The sequence below is a fragment of the Acartia tonsa genome, chromosome 14 (assembly GCF_053477335.1).
Source record: "Acartia tonsa isolate MP-2025a chromosome 14, ASM5347733v1, whole genome shotgun sequence".
NCBI classification, from domain to species: domain Eukaryota; kingdom Metazoa; phylum Arthropoda; class Copepoda; order Calanoida; family Acartiidae; genus Acartia; species Acartia tonsa.
The window spans coordinates 20,310,836-20,322,625 of NC_137273.1; the positions used below are offsets into that span (position 1 = coordinate 20,310,836).

Sequence of the window (11,790 nt, forward strand, 5' to 3'; positions counted from 1 at the left end):
CGTTTTGATCCTGACTAATCATGTTTGATTTATTTAAAGGAAAAAAACCAAGAAATATTAGAAAAGTAGGATATAAAAATATCAAATATATAAACAAATAAAAAACAAGCATTTTACCACACATGACGAAAAATATATATTTTTACTTTTTTGCTAACTTAATAGAGTAAACGGACAGACAGACTGACAGACCTTGTACTACACAATACTAAATAACCTGTTATCTTTATCCTCTCTAGACCCCCTGCTGCTGCCGAACGAGTCGTGATCACGTGATCTGGAATATGATTCTTGGTCACGTGATCCCCGGGATGACCTGTAATAGATATATATATAATTAATATGACTCATTATCACATGATCTGAAATATGATTCTTAGTCTCGTGATCCCCGGGATGACCTGTAATTAAAAGATAGATAGTTTTTTACTAATGATCACATGAACTGAAAAATGATTCCTGGTCACGTGATCCCCGGGATGATACATAATTATTATGATTCATGGTAAGAACGTCCGAGATTTTAATTTTGTTCTTTTTTGGGGGGGATGGATAATTATTATGATTAATGAGAAGGACGTCTAGGCTTTTTTTAAGAGGTGGAGGGGGGGGATGAAATATCTGGTTAGGAGAAGTAATTTTCATTTAATCATATTATTTATTATTCATTTTCACCTTAAAATTCGTTTAATTTATTTCAAACTGGAAGTTTTGCTCACATTAGCTAAAGCCGACATAACCTAACACTGGAGTTCACCTGGATGATTCTTTTTCATAATCTCTGGAGCCTCTGGATGACCTGCTGGTCCCATTACTTTCCCGGGGAGCTTCCCCCTCCTCCCGTCTTGACGACGAGCGAGTCCCGTTGCTTTCTCCGTCTTCCCTGCTACTTTTAGAGCTACGATGTCGGCCTGTTTGTGCAAAATTCAGTTTTTTTGCAAAGTTTTTTTTTATAATTGGGGGTTAAATGTTTCTACAGAATGTACTATCATTTTTAATTATTGCACGTCCTGTGATATTTTAAAGCATTGAAAGTCTACTTTATGAAGATTTGTTCATCCTTTTTCCAATTTATCAGAGAGCTTCCCTTAAATGGAACTTATAAATATCAAAGAGTTAACTCTAATATTAAACGAGCATAATTAAAGTTGTTATTTAAACAAACTAGGGTGAAAATAACCAGGCATAGCGCAGAGGAAAAAACATTTTTAATTGTAAAATGTAAAGTAGAAATGTTTTGAATAACGTTGATGATACTTTACAAAAACAACTTATTTCCTGAAGATCTTCCATCGTGCTCCTCCCTAGACCCACGATGGTTGGACTCCTACAGAAATAGAAATATTCATAATAGAAACACAAGGATGACAACATCCATAAAAACGAAGCTCTGAATTGGTATGACAGACGATCATTAAATCTTATAGAGTGTTGGAACTTAAAATACAAAATATAAATATATAAGTTTTGACAAAATTATATGTAAATTTGTTGCAAAACTTTTTAAATGGAGAATTCTGTTTAATGACATACAGCCATTTTTAGGACTTGTTTGTAGATATGCCTCGCTTATGATATTGTACCTTATTGTAATAGGAATCAGTACTCCAAAAATCAGATCAATCTATTAATATCTCATAAACAACAATTGCTGTAAAAAAATCAAAAATCAACATGTTTAAAATGGACGTACGGACATTCTGGTAATGATTATAGAGTTTCTACGCTTTCTAAATCGTACCTAAGTACTACAGGAATCATCGTGCAAAGTTTGAAATCGATAGGGCAATTCTAACATGCCTAAATTAACGAAAAAAGCTATGCGTTACGGACGGACCGACTGACCCTAATTATAGAAAAGTTTCGCCTTTAAAAAAGATATTTAGATAATTCTTAAGTAAAGAAGATTTTTTGCTGGGGGTTGATATAGCTCAATCGCTACAATGCCAATTGGGTTCTATATTTTAGGTAAGCTTCAAATTGGTCCTATTGTAGTTTTAGAAAGACGAAGAAAGTCCTTAAAAATCAGCATGTTACGTCATAAAAACGAGGGATTATCCATCTCTTTTTTAGGGGTTTTTCTTTTCCACTCCTCCTCTTCTTATCCCTCGTTTTTATGACGTCATTGAGGGATTTACTTCGTCTTCGGTTTTAGGCTATTTTATTTTCAGAGTTGACTTGAAATGGTTTAACGCTGTTTTTTCTAGCTCTCTCTTTATCCCTACAATTACAGAGCCCCTAGATGCTAGGGACGTATTCGCAAGTAATATAAAAAGATCACAGGTAAATCAATAGATATTTGCGTATATACTATAAGAATAAAATGTATATTTTGTTCGCCATTTCAGAGAAGCTTAACAAAGGACCTAGATGGTTTTAGGCTATTTTTTTACTTTTATCTAAATTCAACTACAGAGCCCCTCGATGCTAGGGTCGCATCCACTAGCTACATTAAACATGCGTCGTGGTAATGCATCCATTACCAAAAGTCGTATGTAATATATATCAAATGCATTGTAAAAGTCTAGCTGCTCTAAATTCAATAAAAAAAGAGATTCAGAGATTAGTAATAGTTATTTTTTTGTATCGTATTATAGGCAGCCCTCTGTGGATAGTAAAAAGATTAATTCTCTATTTTGGCCCGAGAGGAAAAAAATGCAAGGGCTTACAAAACAATCATTAACTTTATGATTTACAATTATTATTTGCGTAAAATTGTCTATAATACGATATGATGATACATGACTTTTCAGTAGAGTTCAGAACGGGTTCTCATTCAACAAATTTTAAACGGATTTGCAGACATATTGAAAATGATTAAAATCGATGATTATTTTAAAAAGGTTTTAACGTCCGCATAGTTTTGCACATCTCGCAGCTGCCAGCCATTACAATACAATTCGTTTCTGTCAACAAGTTTATAGATCATATTTTTTCCTCAGAGTCAGATGTTTAAAATACTTTCTGCAGCTGCCGCTGATACATTTTAACGATTAGTGTTCGCAGTCCCAGTTCATATGGACTGTTACAATCTTTAAATTTGTATAATTATCAACAAGGTATTCTAAATGTATTAGAAAATGTTTGTTATCATTCGCTATAACCCTGAAAATAATGCAAGTTGTAGCTTTTAATAGTTGGGTAAAATAACATTAAAAATGAGTAGAGTAATAAAAGTTATTCCGCGCATCGTATTATAAACAGCTTTCCGCGGATATAAAGTGTACAAGTATAAGATTAAATCCAGTTTTTTAGCCCCGAGCTAAAAAAACTGGTTTTAATCTTATGATTGTACATTTTTATATTCGTAGAAAACTGGATATAATACGATGCTCGACATTTTTTTCGTATTGATTAGAACCGGTTCTAATCCACCGTTTTCGAATGAATACGAGAAAATAATTTAGTAAATATAAATTTCTGGGTGATTTAAAACAATTCAATACAAATTTATTTAAAAATAAGGATGTCTTCTATCTGTATAGGTGTAACTTAAGATTTAAATTACTGCTGTTCCGATACGGTTCCCCTTTTATAATGAAGCTTCTTATAGGTAAAGGAAAATTTGCGGAGTGTTTGTTTTCCATAATATCTGTGGAGGTTTTCATCAAAGAATTATGTAATATTTATATTACTATGTCTTCGCTTAATGTCAAAAGGCATAAATCCTGCCCAGGATGCTGTCTAAAATGGTGCAAAAAATGGGGACAAATTTCAAATTGATTTGATGGGGCTGTTTATTTACGTCACAAGTGAGGGGAAAGAAAAGGGAAAGAGGAAAGAAACCCCCTAGAAAAGAGATGGGGGTATGACGTCACACGCCAAAACAATTTGAAATTTGTCCCCATTTTTTGCACCATTTTAGACAGCATCCTACCCAGCTTCATTAAAAACTTTGCTGTTTACGGTTTTTAATGGCCATACTATTTTTTTTCTAATATAATATTTATTAAGATATTTGTGTTAAACAAAAATGTAACTTTGTGTGATATTTTACAACAAAAAATGGATCCATTTGAGCAAATGAAGGAAAATATTATGACACCAAATAGATTGTCATCCTAGGGTTGTTATTTTATTTACTTAACTTCTACATAGATTAATAAATAGGAAGATGGAAAAGTATGTAGCTTAATATGTAATAGATGGATAGGTAGGTAGATGGACGGATTGATACATATAATGATAAATGGTGATGTGAATAGATAGACTTAGGTAGATTGATAAGTAGTTAGAAAGATAACCAGAGATTGTTAGATAGGTTAAGAGATAGTTAGATAGGTAGAAAAAGAAATAGATAAATTTATAGGGTGCAAAAAGTTAAATTTATAGATAAGTTTAATTGGCGGTTCTTGGGTATTTATATAAAGGCAGATACAGATAATTCCAATTTAAAGAAAATGATAATAAAAAAATAGTAAACTAATTTGATATGACTACAAAGAATGTAAAATTGCAGTTTTGAACCTATAGATCATATTATTATTAAAATGAAATACTAGGAAGGTTCAGGTATTTTTGTACAGCATATTAAAAGTTAATTGAAATTCTGTACATTATGTATTAGGAGAATTCAAAAAAAAGAAAAAAAAATTTTATTTGTAGCAGGACAAAGTGTTTTAAAAATACCAGCCTTGTGGCGTCATAAAAATGAGGGATTGTCCATCTTTTTTTATGAGTTTCTTTTCTCACTTCTCCTCTCATGTCCCTTATTTTTATGACGTCACAAGGCTGGATTTTGAGACAGTTTATCCAGCTACTTTAATTTCTACATTATCTTTACTCAGTTTGCTTGATAAAAATGAAAATAAATTAAAAATCGAAAATATAAAATTTTTTGAATGGTTAAAATCGAAAAAAAATACTTTTACATATTAAAGTAACTGACATCATTATTTTAAAGTTTATCTTAAATTTCTTATAAGAATTTTGTTAATAACATTTGTTTACACTAGCGGCTACGCCCCTAGAAGCCTCTAAGGTTGGAGGGGGAAAAGTTGACATCATCCCATTTAAATTTAAATTTCAAAAGAGTAAAAAAATATTTTTTTTGGGGGGGGAGGGGGTGAAAACACCCTCACCTAAAATAGTTTAAAACCTTCCCAGGACCAATAAGAAGCTTCACTGTAAAGGAGAACAATATCGGTTCAGCGGTTAGCGGGATCCTTCGGGACAGACCAAATACGCTTACTACTTTATATAATACTAGCGGCTACGCCCCTAGAGGCCTCTAGTGGCACTTTAAATGTTGTTGTTTGTTAAAGTTAATTTTTTATGTACGATACCACCTTATTTGACGTTGAAGTCTCCTCTAAATTTGAAAATTTTTTGATTTTTTTGTCATTTCTCTTGGGAGGGTGGTGGTACCCTCCCCCAAAATAGTTATAAACCTTCCCGGGACTTATGAGAAGCTACCCTGTTAAGGAGAACCCGATCGGTTCAGCGGTTAGCGAAATCCTTCGGTACAGACACACAGACAGACACACAGACATCCTGTTACTTTAGTATAAGGATGATAGAATATATAATAGGATAACGTACCAAAAATTTTTAAAAAATTGATAAAATGATAATATCAAACCCTCTACTCTACTATATATTGTTGAAAATTGTTATTGTAGTACAATATATTATTTTATGTTAATGTACCCTTACATGAAATATAACAAATATTTTCATTAAATAAGGTTACTTTTTTACTCCAGGGATAAATTGATTTATATTCCAAATCAAAGCTAACAAACTCCTTTTAAAGATTAAGTTATTGGTGAAAAAGTTTAGATTTACAATAGTTAATAAAAAGTATCCAAAGTTTTTAAGTCAGCGAATCAGAAATTGAGTTTGGTTACTTTGGGTACTATTTTAATTTACAGTCTAATGTCCCCTACCTCCATTCTAATACGACATAAATTTACTTTTTGAAAAGTTAATTTAACCTAAAAGATAATAAAATGTATTATGTTTTTAAACAGAAAGAAATGAATTGTTATATTTATTGTTTGTAAGAAAAAAAAACACTGTGATTGCATGGCCTTAGATAGTACAATTTCTAAAAATCATAAATAAATTATACTAGTGCCTTTAATCCCACTTTAATTTTCATTAAAAACTAATAGAGGAATATTTTATTTTCAACGGCCATACCTTTAAGAGTGGGTGTGTCGCAACACCCCTCAAAAAAGCCTAAAAAATTCCTGAAAAGTGTGTAACGATCGGTCCATTCGTCAACAAAACAAGGATGACAACATCCACAAAAGCGAAGCACTGAAACGGTAGGACAAACGGACATTAACACTTGTATAGTGTCTGAACTGAATAGTCAGAATATAAAAGTATAAGAATCAAAGCAAAATTGTAAGTAAATTTGTTGAAAAACTGCTTGATACAGGATAATGTTTATGGACATACTTACATTTTTAGGACTTGATTAAAGAGTTGCTTCGCTTATAATATTGTTATTTGTTGTCCCAGGAATCAATATACAAAAAATAAGATCAAACGAATAATTAGAACACATAAAAATTTGTTGTTAAAAAAGTAAAAAAAACAACATGTTTAAAATGGACGTACGGACATTCTGGTAATGATTATAGAGTTGCTACGCTTTTTAAATCGTACCTAAATACTACAGGAATCATCATGCAAAGTTTGAAATCGATAGCTCAATTTTAACATGCCAAAATTAACGAATAAAAGCTATCTATCTCGGACGGACGAACGGACGGACGTACGGACCGACCCTAATTATAGAAAAGCTTCGCTTTTAAAAATACAAACAAACAAGATCCTGTTACTTTAACATATTAGGGTAGAAACAGCTGTGCATGGAAATTAATTGCGCATATTTATGGCATTCCCTACTTTTACTGTAGATTACTAGCACCTGACATATTAGCAAAAGGTGAAATTATTAACGTCTCTAGTTTGATGAATCTGACAAAAGTTGTGTATTTATTCCTTTCTGGCTGACATGAATTCATAATAAAACACGAAAAGAAATAAAAAGCTAGACACATAGACGTACGCCTTTGAAATTATTAACATTTTATGTTAATGCAGAAGTAAAATAAAAGAAAAATACTCATACATTTTACTTTTAGCTGTCTTATTTTTCAAAATTAATAATAAATATAATTTAAATTTTAAATGTCCTCAATGGCCTAAAACCTGGGAGGGAGTTGATATTGGACTGAAAATTAAACTTGTCCCCAAAGTTGTATAGACAAGTTATCTCGGTAGTTGCATTAAAAAGTTCGAATGCTTTTAAGTTTTACTAAATATTGATTGGTTAGGGGTACAAAATCACAATTTTAGGTACATCAATTTATTGTCATTGTCATATCACTAAAGATCTGTAAAGTATAGGTTAAGTTATATAAACATGTCATGAAGCGCCAGAAAATTTTCAAATCCTACCTCCTTATCTCTTCTTTCTCTGTTTGAGGTTCTGTTTTCTCTGTCTTCAGAATTATGCTCATAGCCTTCTCTCTGGGAGCTATCTCCGTTATCCCTGATAGATAGATAGATAAATAAATAGATAGTTAGATAGATAGATAGATAGATAGATAGATAGATAGATAGATAGATAGATAGATAGATAGATAGATAGATAGATATATAGATAGATAGATAGATAGATAGATAGATAGATAGATAGATAGATAGATAGATAGATAGATAGATAGATAGATAGATAGATAGATAGATAGATAGATAGATAGATAGATAGATAGATATATAGATAGATAGATATATAGATAGATAGATAGATAGATAGATAGATAGATAGATAGATAGATAGATAGATAGATAGATAGATAGATAGATAGATAGATAGATAGATAGATAGATAGATAGATAGATAGATAGATAGATAGATAGATAGATAGATAGATAGATAGATAGATAGATAGATAGATAGATAGATAGATAGATAGATAGATAGATAGATAGATAGATAGATAGATAGATAGATAGATAGATAGATAGATAGATAGATAGATAGATAGATAGATAGAAAGATAGATAGATAGATAGATAGATAGATAGATAGATAGATAGATAGATAGATAGATAGATAGATAGATAGATAGATAGATAGATAGATAGATAGATAGATAGATAGATAGATAGATTAATGTATCAACAATACCTGTAATAATTTTGTTTATGGTCTCTGTATTTCTCCGAGCTTCTGGTGGAACTACGGTTTTCATCATGGCGAGATCTTAACAATATCAAATTAAGTTTAGTTCAGGAGAAAGGGTAGTTTCTCTAACTCCCTAAAAGTAAATTGTTCTTACATTATGTCAAAGAACGTTGCTACTTTTGGACGCAATCATCCTTGTTTGATATCATCCATCTTGCCACTATGATATTGGCGATGCATATAAATGTAAAATCTGTCATGGATATGAAATGGAAAATAAAATATGGAATTTTAACAGGCAGGCGGGACTGGCAATGCATATGAATATTCTAATTTTTTTAATACATTTGCGTATATTCATAAAGAAATATGATAATTTTTCATTTTTAGTTGAAATTTTTAGAAAAAGTAAAAAGTTGTGTTTTAATAGCGAGAGGGAATGTTTTCCAGGAGCAAATTCTTTGAATTTGTTGAGGTAGTTATATACTTTCTATGGACAAATAAGATGCTTCACTATAAAGGAGAACCATATATGTCTATTAATACAGACATCCTGTTACTTTTCTCTTTACTACTAAAGAGAACATTAATATATTAAACACAATAAAAAAAAGATATTACATTTGTGCTTCTTTCCATTTTATTTAAGTAATTTTTTTTTTAAATTTGTAAACGGTTTAGACAAGTGAATAATTTCCAAATTTATATTGTATTTTAAAACAGACAGACATAATTACAACACCCTGCTTAGTATGTGCAATGGCTGCGCTGAGAGAAAAAAAAATATCACCTCCTATCATCTCGTTTGTCGCTTCTCTTTGAATCGCTTCGGGTATACTCACTTCGACGTTTGTCTGCTGAAAAAATATAGACTGAAGAAAATAGAACAAGATTAGTGTTTCTGAAAACTTATGCCTTGTTGAAATAAAATCTGAATATTGTCCTTTCATCTACAGAGATACAAAAACAATAAAACACCTAGAACTTATTGTTATTAGCCAATTATATAACATGATTAAATTCATGATAGACATTCCATGTGACATCCTATTACTAGAGATGTACACTTACCTTTTTCATTATAAGAATCAGAATCATACTATTTTGCTATCATCTTAACAGACAAACACACACAGAGACATTATATTAATTGAGATGTACAGACAGTACACTTACCTCTCTCACTATAAGAATCAAAATCATATTGATGTGTTTTGAATTTTAATAGAAAACAAACACTGAGAGATTCTATTACTTGAGATTTACAGACAGACAAACATTGAGTCATTCTATTACTTGAGATGTACAGACAGTACACTTACCCCTCTCACTATAAGAATCAGAATCATATTTGTGTGCTTTGAATTTTAATACAGAAACAAACACTGAGAGATCCTATTACTAGAGATGTACAGACAGACAAACGTTGAAACATTCTATTACTAGAGCTGTACAGACAGTACACTTACCTCTCTCACTATAAGAATCAGAATCATATTGTTGTGCTATCATCTTAACAGACACACACACACACAGAAACATTCTATTACTTGAGATGTACAGACAGTACACTTACCTCTCTCACTATAAGAATCAGAATTATATTGTTGTGCTATCATCTTAACAGACACACACACACACAGAAACATCCTGATACTTGAGATGTACAGACAGTACACTTACCTCTCTCACTATAAGAATCAGAATCATATTGTTGTGCTATCATCTTAACAGACACACACACACACAGAAACATTCTATTACTTGAGATGTACAGACAGTACACTTACCTCTCTCACTATAAGAATCAGAATCATATTGTTGTGCTATCATCTTAACAGACACACACACACACAGAAACATTCTATTACTTGAGATGTACAGACAGTACACTTACCTCTCTCACTATAAGAATCAGAATTATATTGTTGTGCTATCATCTTAACAGACACACACACACACAGAAACATTCTATTACTTGAGATGTACAGACAGTACACTTACCTCTCTCACTATAAGAATCAGAATCAAATTCGTTTGCTTCTTATTTTAATAGATAAACAAACACTGAGAGATCCTATTACTTGAGATTTACAGACAGACAAACATTGAAACATTCTATTACTAGAGCTGTACATATAGTACACTTACCTCTCTCACTATAAGAATCAGAATCATACTATTTTGCTATCATATTAACAGATAGACAAACACAAAGACATCCTATCACTAGAGACTTACAGACAGACAAACACAGAAACATCCTATCACATGAGATGTACAGACAGTACACTTACCTCTCTCACTAAAAGAATCAGAATCATACTGCTGTGCTGCTTCTTCTTGCTCTGTAAATGTCACCTGAAGATTAATATTTTTGTCTTTGTTTTTTTTTGAAGGAAGGAAACATTTTAAATAATACTGGAACCCGAAGTTTTATAAAGGTTTTTTCTTAGTCATTAGATTTTTTAAATTGGTCCTTATATCAATTATTGATTGGTTAGTTAAAACCAGCTATTACTAAATATTTTAACCAATAATTTTAATCTCCAATTTAATTTGTCATCAGTGGGCATTTGTTGTCCATTGTCTTATCTCTGCTGTTTTATAACATTAAGCAATTCTTCTAATTCTATGAATATAAAATAGGTTATTCAATTTAAAGCACCTAGACTTTAGCAAAGTATTTAATAGATCTTTAAAGATATGTTTCGTATTATCTAAACAAATCAAAATAGCTCAAGACCAACACAATGTTTAAAAAAAACAAAAAATTTAACCATGATGGGACCTATGTGAAGCTTCTAAAATTTAAAAACTCATTCGGCTCAATGTTTTGCGAGACTTTTAGGAATAGGTTTTCATGAATGTTTTCTAATTGACATTAATTAAGCATAAATTGGGTATATTTTTACCTGTCCCCTGTGTTTAGGTCTGGCCCCCTTTTCACTTCTATCACTCCGCTCCCTAGAATTAAAACAAAGTTTATGTATCATTCCCAGGTCTGTAGATCTGCCGCAAGTATTAAGCCTTTTGAAAGTAGTGTAAACTTATAGATTATATGTGTTCTGAATTATAGGCGCCGATGACTTTGTAGAATCATTAATCTTATATGATAGACATTCAAATACTTTTTCTACGAGTTAGCAGGGAGAGAGAGGGCATTGGACTGTAAATTACACTAGTATCCAAAGTTTTTTAGTTATATTATCTTATTAGTTAGCTCAAACTAAAAGTTGCAAACTTTTTAAACATACGATTTTGATCTACAGAATGGGCATTTTTGTATATCGTCATTGGGGTTGTGCATAGCGTACCTGTCTCCCCGCGTGTCAATAATTTCCCGGCTCATAATCATTCCATTATTTATGCGCAGATCTGAAATCAACACAGTAAGAATCACGTATTTCTAATCGTCCTAGGATTCCCTAGTTTAACATTTCAAAATGAAAGGACAATTATTGCATATAAAGCTATGCTGTCAAAATACTTTCTACAGGAATCATTGTGCAAGATTTAAAATCGATAATATGATTCTAACAAACCAAACAGAGCTATCCGTTAAGCTTACATAATAACTGATTTCTCTTAAAATAGAAAAGTCTCTATTATAAAAATAGAAAAATAGACTAAAGACTCGA

At 31.4% G+C, this 11,790-nt stretch overlaps 1 protein-coding gene across 1 annotated transcript; it reads right to left on the reverse strand.

Annotated features, from left to right (window-relative positions):
- Positions 1 to 1,258: 1,258 nt before the first annotated feature.
- On the reverse strand, positions 1,259 to 11,523 carry LOC145305362 (uncharacterized). Its single transcript, XM_080146981.1, has 7 exons — positions 11,467 to 11,523; positions 11,065 to 11,116; positions 10,447 to 10,510; positions 8,940 to 9,006; positions 8,153 to 8,227; positions 7,417 to 7,510; positions 1,259 to 1,327 (listed from the first exon to the last, which is right to left on the reverse strand). Exons 1-7 carry the CDS (start codon positions 11,505 to 11,507, stop codon positions 1,259 to 1,261), a joined length of 462 nt encoding a protein of 153 aa, XP_080003107.1. The 5' UTR covers positions 11,508 to 11,523.
- Between the last annotated feature and the right edge of the window lie 267 nt (positions 11,524 to 11,790).

What these genes read in the sequence shown, in the direction of transcription:
- LOC145305362 (XM_080146981.1), bottom strand. Translation starts at nt 11,507, where the DNA reads ATGATTATGAGCCGGGAAATTATTGACACGCGGGGAGACAG. An exon ending in TGATTCTTTTAGTGAGAGAG is followed by an intron (nt 9,007 to 10,446) that starts GTAAGTGTACTG and finishes ATATTTTTTCAG; the next exon opens with CAGACAAACGTCGAAGTGAG. An exon ending in CATAAACAAAATTATTACAG is followed by an intron (nt 7,511 to 8,152) that starts GTATTGTTGATA and finishes TCTATCTATCAG; the next exon opens with GGATAACGGAGATAGCTCCC.